The 16665-nt window shown below is 35.8% G+C and overlaps 1 protein-coding gene across 2 annotated transcripts; it reads right to left on the bottom strand.

Moving 5' to 3' along the window:
* Positions 1-1800: 1800 nt before the first annotated feature.
* On the bottom strand, positions 1801-6380 carry cox4i2 (cytochrome c oxidase subunit 4I2). Of its 2 annotated transcripts, none has more exons than XM_067446465.1 (5): positions 6266-6380; positions 3291-3390; positions 2936-3097; positions 2234-2365; positions 1801-2141 (listed from the first exon to the last, which is right to left on the bottom strand). In XM_067446465.1, the coding sequence occupies exons 2-5, from the start codon at positions 3388-3390 to the stop codon at positions 2008-2010; spliced, it is 528 nt and encodes a 175-aa protein (XP_067302566.1). In that variant the 5' UTR covers positions 6266-6380; the 3' UTR covers positions 1801-2007. The 2 variants fall into 2 exon arrangements, with proteins under 2 accessions (XP_067302566.1, XP_067302565.1); XM_067446464.1 differs by having other exon boundaries at positions 6180-6339.
* Between the last annotated feature and the right edge of the window lie 10285 nt (positions 6381-16665).

Here is a 16665-nt window from a genome sequence, read left to right on the forward strand (position 1 = left end):
CTCAAATTATTATTGTTCAAATTGACTAAATTACTAAAATTGACTAAATCAGTTGTTTGTTTGTTTTTAACTCTTAAAGAGTAAAGTTTATGCTTCATCGTTTTTTTCTAATCTAAGTTTTCGAAAACTAACCTTAGAAATCGCTGGGATATATCTCTCCAATCGTCTCCCTCTTCTCACAGCTCCTGATTCCCGCCGAATCTCATTGTTCCTGTCAGAGCGGTTGAGCCAGCGGGCGTGTCGGTGTCAATCCGCACGCGCACCTGCTGCTTTCGAGTGTATGTCAAACTCGTTAAAGCGCTCGGAGATGTGGAGAAATGATCTTTAAGCTTCTACCCATTATTAATTTAAATAGGACGTCAAGTTGAATATTACTCGCCTTTTCCAACTAATAATGATTGACAATCGGGTTAATTCAAACAGAAGTGATGAACGCTATGGCGGTACAGGTGTGTTTCCAGCCTTCAACCTCGGTTTGGCGATCTCATGGAGAAGCTGATATAATTGTTTGTGTCAGTAAAAGATGTCAATTCTAAATGTAACGTCCTTTTGAGACCTTGCGTCCAAGAGAGACTGCCGCAACCCTCCGCGGGAAGTTAACATTTAGCAGGTGAGAAGTTTCATTCTCCCCTATTCACTCAGAAGAACTAGCCTATACTTTTTAAATTACATTTCCCAGAGATCGAGTGATTTATTTTAAAGTCAACATAAAATAAAATAAAAATCTTTCTTGACTTTTTTTTTTTTTTTTTTTTTTTTTTGTGGACGATTAGCCTAACCAGTCCTCAATAATCCAAAGAGGGAACTTTTTACTCCTGATTCAATCCTTCTTTTAATAAATAAATGTTTTTCTGAAATGGCCCTTTAGTTTTCTTTACAATTGAATGCCGAACGTGTAGGCTGCAACAACATCTATTTTGAACATCGTTACAATCTGGGTTTGCTGGGTTTCGCATGTTACGCTCTCACTTAAGCGATTCCATGTTCCTTTCAGAAATACGTCACATTCCAAACGTAAAATGGGTTGCGAATACAATTATGTTGACTTTTGAAATTAAGTTTGAAATGTTTATTTGGCAACTTTAGATCCAGAGGTCTATTAGGTCCATTTTAAACTCCTAAGTTGCTAGTGAACTGTTTAAATAGCGATGTAAACATGTATAGTTGGTGAGTCTCAGCAGATTGAAATTACCGACATTACACTTTTTGCTGCTCTTTACACACTGATTTCACAGAATACATTCCGTGTTATGAAATTCGCTGCTTGCATGCTTAGTCTGTGTTTGTCTGTCGTGTGTGTGTGTGTGTGTGTGTGTGTGTATGTGGTTGGTTGGTTGGTTACTGAGTTTGACAGTATGCTTAAGAGTGAAATGTATACCAGCATTGGCAGGACACTATGTAAACTAGTTAACTTAAAATAACAATTAGACTAGCTCATCATAGATTAGTAAAATATTTAAGGCGTTTGTTGATTTTAAATTATTTATGATATTTGGTGTAAACGCATATTGTTCCTTCCTATGGCCTTAAACTCCATAATTTCTTTTGAAGTGTATCTGTTCATTGTGTTTGTATTTAGCCAACTTACCTTAAACATAAGGGGACAAAAATGAAAACTATTTTTTTAAGGTTTTGGGTTTATTTAAACAGCTTCACCTCTGAATTGTGTTGTCTTAAGTCTTCTTTTTTTAAGTGTCTGATATCATTTAAATTAAATAAAGACCCATTTGAATTCACAAGACCTCTCATGGTTATTATGTGTCTGTTTCTGTTGTTGAATGAATACAAAGATACACAAGATGTTATTCTTTCAGGTTTTATTTATGTCAGTCAAGAGGAAACACTTGTGATTCATTCAGTGTTGTGGCCATTGTCTCACTCATCTACTTGTTCAGATAGTTGCCCGTCGGATAATACTCAAGTGTTTGCATATAAAGGATATGTATAAAGAATGGCATATAACAAGGTGTTGACATGATGCTCACACCTTAAATAAATTCCCTTCATTTATTTCCACTGGCCCTTCTCATAATCCCATTTGGCTGAGAAGCCCTCCACAGGGTTCACCCGCATGTCCAGCATTCTCTTCACTTGCATGGCCTGCCATTCTTCATCGAGGGTACGAGGATGAGGAGGATATACTGAGAAAGCAAAACTGTCTGCTGAACCTATACCTATTTTGATCCAGGCATATTCATTGAATTTAATGTAAAAAATGAAGATGCTCGCTTACCATAGTACCTTTGCCAGAGAACAATCAGGCCAGTGAACCCAATGAAGAAAAAGATGCCACCCACCACCGTCTTCCACTCACCCGTTGGTTTCTTCATCTCTGCGAATGACTCTTCAAACATCATCCTGTACACTGCCATTGAGCATCACAAATAAAGATCAACAGATTTTACTTCATGAGTTCTCCATGAGTTTGCTTTTCCCTCTCAGGAAAGTTTATGTCCTTAAAAAACCCATAAAATGGTCAGATATTTTCTTGAAGTTGGTGCAAGATGTATAAAAGGGCTTGCTTTTGTATTTTTATTTCTTTTTTTAATTAGCCAATAGCCTTTAGTTTAAATCACACACCATGAACCAGGGTGTCACGTATCATGATTTGCTACTTTCTATTGCTAGTCAGATGTAGATGATATGAAAGGATGTAATTACAGAGAGCATTTGATATAAATTTAGATATACGCTCACAAATGCAATCAGTATTTTTGGTTAATTTTTCTCGTAAGAGAAAGCTAAGATTTAACGTGGATACCTTCTAAAAGGTCATTTATCATTTTTAAGAATTTAAATGAACTCACAAAACTTTCATAACTATTGATGTAAAGTCACAAAATATAAGCATTTGTTCTCTATATGTTTGTTTCTTTTCGAGTACTGAATAAAAGACACTGGACCAGAAAGAGAATGGACAGGAAGAAGTACCAACAGGCAAGTTTCTCCTCTTTGGAGAGGTTGTTCCAGGGGCCTTTCTCCTTCTGCTTCAGGCTCTTGTCTGCAGCACTGAGGGTGTCTTTGTATGGTCTGTCTGGTAGAGGAGTGTCCAGACGGCCCCAGTACATGGGTACAGACATGTCTGCCTGTTCTGTCACTTCACCCGAGAAAACAGAAAGAAATCATCAATTGAGAGAAAAATCGCAGATGTAAAGTAAAAAAATATTTTGAGAAAAAGTGTTTAAAATCATACTGATGATCACTTGTCAGTCACATAAGTTTGCATTACACATTTTAATTTTCAATTTGTTTTACTATAATTTTAGCTTTAAAAGGACACTGAACATTACCATGCCCATGGCTGGCCATCTTGACAATGCTGGAGCTGAATGCAGCCACTCCCCGTCTGGACAAAAGCCCCCCCACACGTCTGGCTGTCAAGTGCAGCATCTGATCCACAGAAGAAAAAGCACTCAAAACCCCTCCGAAAGACAACAGAGGTTAAATCTGGTTAAAGCTATATAGGAACCTGCATCCTCAGCTACATTGAATGTTGAGGAGGGGGAAACCGGGGAGTGTTGTAACACACAGAGAGTTAGATGTAACGCTGTAATATGTAACACTGTCAATATCATACACTCCCATCTTATTTTTGAGCTCACAGGAGAAAATGCATGTGACTGTGAGCAAATATATAGATTTTATGACCAAAAAAAACTGACAGAAAGTAATTTTACAGAAAGTAACATTTTTCACCAAGATAATTTTTTGCATGGCAATCAATGAATAATTTCACTTGCATGTCCTGAAGTAGCTATTTCTCTAGTTTAATTTGATGCTTTGTATTTATGTTAACTTCAAACTCACATGTTAAAACAGTTAGCCTTGTTATGGCTGTTTGGGGATAGTTGTAACAGTTTATTATTAACCCTTGTGCATCAATTTAAAAAAGTTAGAGGACAGAAAATGCATGTTGATGTCATAAAAAATGAATCTTGGGAGCACAGACTTCAGTTTGGTCTCATTTTAAAGAAGACCTGTGGCAGATTATTGTTGAAGTCAAGAAAGTTTTAAAAGTTAAACCCGAAAAAAAGTTATAGAAGTTTAACTTTATGAAAATGATTTATGAATAAAATTTTATCAAACAACATATATATTTTTAAAAACATGTTGGGCTCTAAAACTATAAATCTAAAGCCATAAATCTAAAAAAAGCTGTGTACCAAATTTGAGGTTGATATCTCAAAAAATGAGCTCTCAGTAAGATTTTGTTAAGGCGCAGTGCCAACTTTCCCCGTTAGATGCCAGCAAAACTCCACTGGGTCACTGCGGTTGGATTTGTGATTTGCAGTTGAGTTTGTTTGCAGGTGTACACATGCACACCTACACACATTTTTTTATTATTACATGCATACACACCACACTCTGACATCCATACCAACACACCCACACAGTTATAGCTGCATAATTGATCAAATTGACTTTATAATATGCATAAACAGGAATAAAGTGAATATTTGCTTTATATGCCAAACCTGAAAAAATGGCACCATCTAGTAAAACATAGTAAAATAACAAATAAAATAAAACATATATAAAAAAATAAATAAATAAATAAAAACCTATTAAAAAGATTGCATCATTTTATAGTTAAATGGCAACAAGATTAAAAATAGCAGTTTTAATGGGTTTCAATGGGCATTTTTGTCCAAAAGAGCCTAAGTGTGAGTATTTGTCTACCTAGTGCAAAATTGTTTTTTTGTTTTTTTAAAGGAAATGGTGGTTAAATATAAAAAATCCCAAAAAAAATACACACCTGTGGCAAATTTTAAAAGGACGCAAATGTCCATAAAAGGACGCACGCACAAGTCACACTTTACCTTTGTTTTACTTTAACTTTCTGTATGGATGTTTAGTGTGCTTGTCTTTGTTCCTATCGCCATCATTCATCATTAGTTGTACTAAGTATGTTACTAAATAGAGCACTACAGCGGACTCAAATTAGACCAATCTACCTTTTTATGCAACTGATTTAAAAAAAATACACAACTGTATTGAAGATAAAAAATGAGAAGTCTAACTAAGACTAGTAGTTAATGAAACTGGCCACAGAGGTGTTGCTTCTGTTATTTTAAGTAAAGACTATTTGATCTATGATCTGGACTAAATCATGACAAGTCTATATAGTCTAAGGTAGTTTTAGTAACCATCAAAGTTACTTTTTTGACTTTTTTTGTTTACTGTCGATAAAGCCAGGCTATATAAACTTCATAATGCTTTAGTTCCTCCTGCTCTGGATCAAATCCAAATCTCAGCTTGTTCAGTCTGGTCACATAATCATCTTTTGCTGTTAATTACAGTAAGACTCTGCACACGTTCATGATAAACAGTCTGTGTCTTGACATACAGTTCTGGGAGGGAAAAATCTGGTAACACTTTACATTAATGTTCCATTAGTTAACTACAATAGTTGAGAAGAGAGATAACAATGAAAAACACTTATTTTGGAAAAAGCATTTATCTCATAACATTAACAGTTAATGTTCATTTCAGCATTTACTAATACATTATTAAATCTGTTTATTCAATGGACCTGAGCTAACATGAACTAACAATGAACAGTTGTTGTGACAGTTAGTAAATAGGACCTTATTGTAAGATGTTACCCTTTTTTTTAATGTTTTTTCATTTAGAATGATCATGCTATAATTATATAACATTCTTTATTCATCTGTGCTGAGCTGTAACTTTCTGCACTCTCCATGTGCAGCGGGGGAAAGAAAAATATGCTGTAATTAAAATGGACGAAACTGGCAAAAGCTCAAGCCAAGAGTTCATAATGACCCCTATACACTCTAAACTCTCACACAAATACACAAATGATTTAGAAAAGTCAAGCATCTGCTGTATTTTGCTCTAAAACATATTTTCATGTCTTGAATTTACTTTATTTTGCAAAAAGTTTCTATTGTAAAAATACAGATAGTCATTATGTAAATACATTAAACTCATCTGTATGCTCTGTGATGCTGTTGAAAGCTGGCCTATCTTTCAATTTTTATAAAAACATGAAGATTACTAAGTTTTACTGCAGAATTTTTAAACAGCATTTGTGAAAAAGTAGTTTTTTCGCAGTTAAATGTGCTTTTTGCACAGATTCTTCCCTGTTTTGCAGTCAAAACAGTGGTTACTACCCTTCTCCCCCTGCTGCTTCTAGAAAATTCCCTCATTGTACTCACAGTTTTCCTGAGAGACTAGACGATGACAAAATCACGAATAAGAAAATATTGCAAAAAGAAAAAGAAAGAAAATGTGCACCACTTGCTTCGTTTTGTGTTTTTTTTTCCCGGGCTGTTGGCTCAGGCTGACCATGAAAACACAGGGGTGGGTGGAGAGCGAGAGAGAGAGAGAGAGAGAGAGAGAGAGAGAGAGAGAGAGAGAGAGAGAGAGAGAGAGAGAGAGAGAGAGAGAGAGAGAGAGAGAGAGAGAGAGAGAGAGAGAGAGAGAGAGAGAGAGAGAGAGAGAGAGAGAGAGAGAGAGAGAGAGAGAGAGAGAGAGAGAGAGAGAGAGAGAGACGGTGGGAGGTATTGAGTTTGGTAGAGATTTGAAACAGAGAGACTGTGCAAGTAAACAATCTGAGACAAGCATGTGACTTACTGGTCACTGGGACGTCTGTGCTGAAGTTTAACTCTTAGTATATCCAAAACTGTTTTGTTGGTTTTTTTGTATACATTTTTGGCAGTTTTTCTCACATTTAGTTTTTTATCCTCTAAAGACTTTAGAGTCTTTTATAATGTTTTAATCCATAGGCATATTTATTTTTGATTACAGTTATTGGAATCAAACTTTCAGAGATCAGAGGAAATGGAAGATTTTCTGAAGAAGGAGAAGAGGAGAGGAGGTAGGGAGTTTATCTGGCTCACTTCCAGCCCTGATCTGCAGGGTTTAGCCCAATGCAACCTGAACTAAAATCTGCCTCAAAGTCTGGCAGTGAGTTGTGTCGGCTCTGTGTTGCGAGGACCAATCCGGTTCGTTGTTTTTATATAGACTGTACTCACAAAGATATAATGATCAAGATAAACTTAAAAATTCACCCGAGTTGTCCTTTAAGGATCAAATAAGGACAAGCCTGCTGGGAAATATCCATCTGCTCCAACTCATGCCTTCCATCCCTCAGCACAAATAAAATGATATCTAGAGAAAGATGTTATTAAAACAATCACATATGGTATTGTCCTTAAATACTTTCTTCAAATGTTCTATTATCAGTTCAAGTTCTTAAGTTCTTGCTCTTCTGCTTTATGCAACAGCTCAGCGCTTTGAATGAATGTTAAATACAACTTAATCTCTTCACATCATATTACACACACACACACACACACACACACACACACACACACACACACACACACACACACACACACACACACACACACACACACACACACACACACACACACACACACAATGGGTTTCCATGTTTTATGGGGACTTTCATAATGATGTTTTCAAAAAACATAATTAAGTATGATTTATAAGCTGTTAACATAATTTTAAAAAATGAGTTTTGTTTAAAATGTATTCTAAAAATAAAAAATGTAGCTAAAATATGTAATATGTAAATTACTTTTTTACAACAAAAAATAAATAAATACAAAAATCTCATTGTTGACCACAACAAGAATATCACTGGTGATACTGATAGAGCTTAAGTTATTTTTAAAAACTAGAATATTTTTGATTTAACAGTATCCTACAGTGCTTGGTTTGTAGACATATTAATCTACTCTTTATAACCATGTGTTAAATAAATAATTTTTTTTTTAAAAAAACGGAAGCGCAACTATATTTATGCTTGAACTCTGATGTGACCTGCTCAGTGCTTATCTTTTCCCATGAGCAGTTGTGTATGCAACTGAATTTGACCTGTTTTCATTGGCCATTCAAGCATGCTGAAACAGAGCTGCAGTGTGTAGATGACAACACCTTGAATATGAGCTGTCACTGACACTTTTTAGCTCAAACCAATGACAAAAATAAAATTCAGGACAGGTTGAGACAGTTTTCTTTGGAGGAAACTCAAACTAATAAAGCTGTCACACAGTTCCAGACTATAAATAAGGCAATTTCACTGGTTGTGTATCAGTGATGAAATTAAAGAGAACAGGTCATTAAGGTCTTTTTGAAAGAAATAATAAGAGCTTTGCTCATTTGTGTGATTGTGAAAACCTTCAGAAGCCTCTAGATGGCAGCAGTAAGCCTCACATGATGCCAACTGCCGGTCTTGCTGTACAGGAACAGAAGGCAGCAGCGAGTCTGACTGAACGTCTCCAAACGTGACGAACAAATAAGGAGTATCTTTTATCTAAGATAGGCTTTTTGTTTGTTGTAATGTGAATACAAACTCCTGTTTGCTTTGAAGACAGGAAAAGGACAACGTCTCAAATTGTACTAGTTTCTTGTCATGACATAAATTTGTTGGCCAACCTGGATCTATTCAAGCTTGATGTATTACTGTCTACTTCATGTGGTAGCTTAAAGGGATACTTCAGCGCTAGGAAGATGAATCTGTTTTTAAACTGGGTCATTAGAAATGTGAAATAATTTTAAATTTGGTGCCTTCTAGACTGAGAAAAGACAGAAAATGTATGTGTAAATTTGTACATGTACATGGGGATGAAAGACAACAATTCCCAGAATGCATTGCTTTACTGCCCTGTGAGGCCACTCCCAAAGCCATTGTTACTGGATTACTGGATCACTTGTCCACCGCGGCAGCCCGAGCTGAGTGCTGTGATTGTGATCCCCCTACATACACAGTTTGAAAACATGCAGAAATATCTCCCTCTACTGGCTGTAGTCTTTAGCCTCTGGCCAAAAATTCCTCCGATAACACAAAATGACGATACTTGCGTCTTCTGAGTTTTTTTTTTACAGAACTAAATTGCAAAAATCTCGTCTGTTAAATCATTTGAATATACTCCAGGGTTTCTACTGATACAAAGCCATATGATAATTGTTGAAGTAACCCTTTAATGTTAACCACTTCAGACCCTATTTCAATCGCAAATCAAAACTACGGCTCTAGAAACCCATATGAAATTCATGAGAGCAGGGCTGGACTGGTAATCTGGCATACTGGGCATTTTCCTGATGGGCCGACGCACTTTGGGGCCGATATAAGATTATTTAATTATTTAGTTATCTGGCCTTCATGCAGGGACAGCAGCCCATTGGTTTGTCTTCTGAATAGGCAGGCCAAAGTGAGAGACCTCCCCTCCATATTAGGCGCTTTTATTTAGTCATTTAATTTGAGCGCGCATTGCGCATGGAACTGCAAAAAACTAATATCCGCTGCGGCTGACGAAACTACGCTACGTTTCTGCTGCTCCATGAAGTGATGAACGGCACTTTGACTCCGAATTTAGTTTTATACAAATGTGTGATATGGGAACATTACAGGTTCTGTGGTGAATCAGCTGAAAACAGCCGCGAGCATGTAAATATGACAAGGTAAAGTGGAAAACAGCAATACACACTACTACAAACCTTAAAATAGTAAAACCTACCACTTTATTCAGCATTGTCTTCTCTTCCGCGTTTGTTTTCAAATCTCAAATAAAGATTCAAACGGTAATGAATCAGCTTCTTGATTCATGATTCGGATCGCATTCATGATTCGGAACTGCCAAACTGCTAAAATCATGCGACATTGGTGATCCGAATCATGAATCAATACGCTGATTCATGACCATTTGAATCTTTATTTGAGGTTTGAAAACAAACGCGGAAGAGAAAACAATGCTGAATAAAGTCGTAGTTTTTGCTATTTTTGGACCAAAATGTATTTTCGATGCTTCACGAGATTCTAATTAACCAACTGATGTCACATATGGACTACTTTTATGATGTTTTCATTCCCTTTCTGGACATGGACAGTAGTGTGCCTACACTTAGATACGTTCTCAGACTCAATATAAAATATCTTAAACTGTGTTCTGACGATGAACGGAGGTCTTACGGGTGTGGAACGACATAAGGGTGAGTCAATAATGAAAGAAATTTCATTTTTGGGTGAACTAACCCTTTAAGCCCAGCAAAAACATTCACGGGGAACTCAGGGGCCAGATGGGCTGGGGTTGCCAGGTCCGAATTTTAGCCCCAGTCCAGCCCTGCATGAGAGCATCTATTAAAACATTTTTTGTGAATAAAATTGCCTTTAGCCTGCATGCCATTGAAAAGTCCTAAACACTTCTCCTCTTACTCCTCTTTCCGTTTAACAACAATTATAAAACACTAAATCATTTAACAACTTCTTAAGTTTAAAGTTATATCAAAAATCAGTAAATGCCACATTTAGGTTATTTATTAAGTAGATTGAAACACTCCCGCTTTTTTGTCATTAACTGAAATATCTGTTTGATTGCTGGAGAGGGTGGTGGGGAAATAGTTACTGTATTTCACAACTATTTGCAAAAGTACGCATATATAATTTTTGTTTTTTTATTAATATAATAAAACATTTTTTTTTCATTTGGAAGCCTCACTATTTCAAGATCATTCCACCCCTCCCTAGCAGAGATCTGTGTGTTAATGAGTATTATGGTGGTGACTGTATTTTTAGGGTCCATTGATTCTCGGGTGTTGACCGTGACATCAACAGCTGGCAGAACAAAGCAGAGGGCCGGATTGGGTACCACTGGCTGTGCTCCTCAATTCCACCCGGTCCCCTCCTACCAAGAGTGGCACGTGTCCCTGCCCACCCCCACCTAAACAGCTTAAAACCAGAGAACACATCCCCCCTGCTATTGTCGTTACACCCACTGTTATCTCCTAGACCCTTCCTCCAGCTCAGTCCTATTATTTGTTGATTTAGCATTTTTTGCTCTCTAGGGAAACTCATATGCCATTTGTCTTCGCCCTTCCCATCCCAAGCTTCTTGCATTGTTTTGTCCCTTCACAACAAAAAGCCAAAGATGAAGATTGAAGGATAAATTACCCTCTTGACCGTTAGCGTGAAGTCAGTCTGGTCCCCAGTGCCATTTGTCTATGTCCACATCCAAACAGATGAAACGTGCTAACACTTTCTCTGCAAAATATGCATGTCAGTTATTTCCTAAACGTGTGTGTGTGTGTGTGTGTGTGTGTGTGTGTGTGTGTGTGTGTTTAAATAAGCACTGAGTTACATAGATTAAAGCCAAAAAATAGTCTCTCTTCCCTTATTATAACTGCAGAATGACCGCAGACTTCACCATGCAGAAAGATGGACCTAGCAATGAGATATTTCTGTCACAGAAGTAAGAGATGCTTCATAACTTTCTGTGTGTGGTTCATTCAGCCTTGTAGGGAAATGCCTTCTCATGCCAAAATCTGCAAGAGCACTACTTTAGTGATTATATATCATTCACTCTCTTGACCCCAACGCATGGGAGGCCAAAAATATGAGGGTGAACCTGACAAGCCCTGCCGTCAATATATGGCCAAGGGCGGATGCCATACATAAAATGCCAGCTTTGACCTATTCTTCTGCCAGTGTCCTGGTTTACTGAGCCACCTCTCTCACTGTTTCTTTCCTTCTCCCATTCACATCCAACCTACTTTGCATACTGGCACCATAAGACAGTCTTTTCCTTTCAGACCCCCAGGGCATGCTGGGTAAATGGGTCATTCTCCCACCGCCTTTCGTTAGAAGTGTGGCTGCTCTTTTTGCCGCTCATTTCATGTGGTTACAGCTTTGTGTTTGATCTGGACCCTCTCGTCCTCTGCTGGCTCTTGTTCAATGAGGTTATGCTTCTGAATAGTGCACATGATGTCAGATGATGCACTCCATGATGGCCCTGATGGATGATGGGACAGTGACCTGCATTACACACCAATTAGAGCTTCTCACTGTTTGTTTTCTCTATTCATACTGGCACTGCCAAACGTTTAGTGATAATAATGGCGTTCAGTTTTATTATCGTGGCAGGATTATTAAGCTGAGCTACCTTGCTTGCTTAGAGATTTCCATATTATCTGTTGGCAGGAGATGTAATGAGGCAAATGAGGTTAAGCATTTTGCTTCAGGGTGTAACATCAGTGCCCTTCCCCCTAAAGAGACACTGTGAACATAAGCAACAAGTTCAACATCATACCAAAGAAATTTCATTCATGCATATTCAAATCATTTCCACACCATCTTAAAATATCCCTATGTGCTGTGCACAAAAACCTTCAGTAAAGGCAAGATGATATATCTTTCTTCAAATCTTTTAGGCATTAAAATGCACCTTTTGCTGCTCTAACATGTTTTATCTGCCAAACAGAACAAATAATTGCTTTTTTCTTTTATATCTTTATTACATTCTGAAGCATATCTGATGTTTTTCCTCTCTTTTGATGTTTCCTTTTCCTTTTTCTTGTCCTTGTTATTTTTGCATTGAAATCAAAATCTGCGATGTCCGATTTTTGAGTGAATCATTTGTGAGAATGACTCTTTTGGATAAACCAGTTGAACCGGTTCACAGTTCTCATTGATTCGTTTTGGTGAATTCACGTCTGCTTATGCCACAGTGAAGGTTATATTTAGGTGTGGACCTTCAAGTGGTTTTTCTCTAAAAGTAAATTCTCATACGATTCACATTGTACGAATTCATACAAAATCACCTCGTAAAATAGTTTTTGTCCTATGAATTCTATTGATGATTGCAGAAATTAAAGGTATAGGGTAGGTAGTTTTGGAGAGGCTTTGAAATTATAAGATCCCTTCTTCTCTTCAGAGCGTCTCCAAAGCCATGCCTCCTTTAAAACACATGAACACACACACACAACAGAGTCTGGAAAATATCACGAGATGGCGTTAAATTACCTCATCTCAAAGAACATAACATTAATAGGTAACACTATTAATGTTGAGGTTCATTAGTTAACGTTAACATGAACTAATAATGAACGTTCATGGTTAATTCATGCTAACTAATGCATTAAATAATGATAACTAATACAACCTTATTGTAAAGTGTTACCCATTAATATTATTGAATGGAAACGACTTAAAAAAAACACTTGTACCACCTGTTGAAGATTAATTTCGGTGTTGATAGTGTTGACAAAGAAACTCAAAAAGAGAGCATGAACGTCACAGGTTGCCATCTCGTCAGGTATGATAAAGCGTGAATCTGCAACGTAAGCTCATTGTTTTGGTTCAAGAGGACCTGTAAAAAGTGGCTGCTGCTTGCAGCACTCATTGACTTTTGTCTACAACTCTGCATAGTCTTGCGTGTATGGAAATACATATGTTGACAAGGAGGTTGGACATGATTACAATCATTGAACAAACACTTTGTTGGTCCTAAATGTTTTAAGTAATATAACAAAAATTGCCTAATTACCTTTAATAGCTCACTGATTCATCCAATATCATCGGTTATAGAGTGTCTGAAGTAAGCAAATCACTGAATCGTTTATAACCATAAAATATGATCCTCAGAGGTCAAGTGCGCTAGCTAGCTCATAATTCAGATTCAGATATGTCAGAGTGAGCTGTGGGACTGTAACATTAGACCTTTCTTTATTTTGTAAAGAAATATGAATAATAACACAGCAAAAAGTAAAAAATAAATAAATAAATAAATACATTTGTTAATGTGTGCTAAATCACCAGGCATCATGAATCATGGTCCAACATGATCCCATCATTACACCATCAAAACATTATGAAAATTGTGTCTACATGTACCTACATTTACAAATTTGGTTGAAGTTTTTATTCAAAGCATAATTTGAGTACTTGTTGTTGCTAGCACTTTGTAGTACACTTTGAGTACTTTGTGCTACTATTTGAGCTACAGGAAAGATAAATGCTAGATATGACATGTTATTTGTGAACATTGAATTTAATGTCATTGTCTGAGTTCTAGGGAAGAAAGAGTTGTTGGTCCTATTGAGTCAAGGTTTTGTTTTCATGTGTAGTTTTATGAGGAGCTTTAGTGGAATGGATACCCTGGAAAGTATTGCTCAGTGTGTAAGTGTTTTCTTGCTGTTATTTCTGGGTGGAGAAGGAAATAACTTTTTTCCTTTTCAAATGTTTGTACATGCAAAAGCTCTACAAGAGGGAAAACCGTGGCTTTTCCTCAGAACTGAGTATAAAGAGTAGGAGTAGATGATACATTTATATACTATTGTTAAGTGTTACCAACCTAATGTTTTACCGTAAGGTATTAACAATTTTACTTACATTTAAGTGGATCCAAAAAACAGAGTAAAATATTTCCCTTTATTGATTTGTAAGTACTCTTGCAGTTTTTAACATGATCTCATGAGTATTCTTATGTTTTCTACGCAATTTTAACATTTACTTACATTTGCATATATAGACATCAAAACATAACAGTATCTAAAATGCTTCTGTGAACATTCATAGAAGTACACGTTTACAAATCCTTATTTATAAATTCAGAATTCTTGGAATTAATAAGTTGATATTGTACTAATTGAGATTATGTTTCCATATGCATTTGTTTAACACAGTTGGCTCATATACTCTGTTCCTTCCGGGCAATAAACCTAAAATGCTTTACAGTTCAAAATACAACCAAATGAATCTCATTTGAGCTATGCCAGTAAATGCAGAGAAAAGTCAATACTTCCAATTGAGATGATCAATTCTCACACAAAATACTGATACTAAATATTTTGACATACTGACTACCGAATTTTATGACTAGGGTTATGTTTTAGTTTAGGGTTACTTGTAATTATGTATAATTGGCTGTTTTTACTACTGTAAACCCAAACACTCAAATGAAACAAATTAGTTCAATCAAATGAACCTTTTTGAGTATTTAGAAATTCCCTTTTCTTTTGAGAGTAGTGTTTAGAGAAAGGGTTATATTGTGTTTTTGGTGCAAGATTAATGTTAAGTGTAAAATTTAGTTTAATGTTTTGTTATGCTAGTTTAGAAGAGTTTCTGTTATTTATTTTATTTTATTTTTTGTAGGGTTACCATCACGATGACGAGTGGAGCATGAGTTTAGTTTGACAACAGATGTATGTTGAATTTTTTTTTTGCGGAACTCATTCAGCAAGTGCTATGCTAATGCCACATTGTGTAAGTACAGTAACGTGTTAGTACGTCAGCATAAAGTTACTTTTAATTATTATTAATAATTATTGTGAACTATTCATTGTATTGCTTATTTAGCATGAAAATTAAATGAATAAAATAAACTTTGAACAGACTGTAATCTGTAATTCGAGTTGATAGAGTGATAAATCAGAAATATTTGGAGTTATTTCTCAAAACGGCAAAATAAATGTTTTTAATGTCTATTCGTCAGTTTACCCTCAAAATTTAAAATGTATTGGCAATACTTGGTAAACAAATGCCATAAAAATATTATTTTAAAAGCTGATTTTTAAATATAGGCCCTTTGTGTAAATTTATTTCTAAACATTTGTGGTTAATTTGTAACAATTTCTAATTGACCTAAACGGTCCTAACAACACAAAAAACGTGTAAAACAGAAGGATTACCGCAGCTTTGTGATAAAAGATTATCATAAAGAAACAAGCCAGCCTTTACCACAAACCAGTGTAGAATCAAACCCCTTGTCCTACATCTGCAAGTATCATCCCTTTTTGCACAGCTTCAGGACAAAAACATTATCCTGCATTCATTATTCATTATAATATTCATATTCATAATTCAGCTGAGTGCCTCTGCGTGCAGGGATGTGCCTCGTGTCATTTTGTTGCTTAATGGCTGAAGGATCAGTGGAGTTTGGAAGGATGGAAAGAGTGAGAAGGGAGTGAGGGAAGGAAGTGTATCTGGGATGGAAGGGATAACACCTCCTCCTCGGAGTCTCATGGCTTTGGAGATGAGGTCAGCTCCCCTGGGCTTTGATCTTTGACACAGCAATGAGCGAGTAATGAGCGTGTGTGTGGGTGTGTTTTAGGGAAAGAAAAAGCTGATTTGGATTCCGTGTCCTCATTGTGTAATGTGCTACTGCGTAATATGAACAACTGTGTGTCTGAAGGTTTTATGGCTGATTTCACAGTCATTTGCCTTTAGCATTGACATAAGAAAGCAGTTCATCTTATCTTTATTCTAGTCTCGTATAAACACATGAACAAAATTCCAGTCATTTTAATTCATTCATTCATTTTTATTTTTTGTCACGAGGATGCCTTTGGCTTGTCTCCACCCTGCTATTGTTATCTAAAAAGTATAGGTTTTCATTAACTGAAATAAATAAAATCTAAATATTAGATGATAAACTTAACTTAAAAAAACTTCTCTGGCAACAAACTGAAGTACTAAAATTACTAAAAATAAAATAAAAATACATTTAAACTTTAAGTTAATGACATAACAAAAACATAAACTAAACATTAAATGAATAAAATGAAAGTTAAAAAAATATATATATTATTAAATTATAAAAAATGTAATAATTTGGTTCAATCCCTGCAGTGTTCCCAACTTTTCCTTATTATATTACTGAATTTTGATATATATATATTGTCTTTATTCCTTCTTAATATTTTAGATTTTTTGTAATATTACATTTTATTTGAATTAATAACAAAAACTATTGTGTTCTCAGGTTGTGTCAATATAGTGTTTCTCTTTTAAAATAATAAACTATAAAACTATATGGTTAAAGCTCATTTTATAGTGACATATTTTTAAGCAATGAGGTAAGTCTCTCTCATAAATCCCAACATTAGAATTGATCAAGCTTG

This window comes from Pseudorasbora parva, chromosome 6 (genome assembly GCF_024679245.1).
Source record: "Pseudorasbora parva isolate DD20220531a chromosome 6, ASM2467924v1, whole genome shotgun sequence".
NCBI lineage: Eukaryota > Metazoa > Chordata > Actinopteri > Cypriniformes > Gobionidae > Pseudorasbora > Pseudorasbora parva.

Excerpts from the sequence above, each read along its gene's own strand:
- cox4i2 (XM_067446465.1), bottom strand. The coding sequence starts at position 3,390 with ATGCTGCACTTGACAGCCAGACGTGTGGGGGGGCTTTTGTCCAGACGG. Across the intron at positions 3,098-3,290 it reads GATGGCCAGCCATGGGCATG|TGACAGAACAGGCAGACATG; the intron begins GTAATGTTCAGT and ends TCTCGGGTGAAG. Across the intron at positions 2,366-2,935 it reads CAAAGAGGAGAAACTTGCCT|TGTACAGGATGATGTTTGAA; the intron begins GTTGGTACTTCT and ends GCTCAATGGCAG.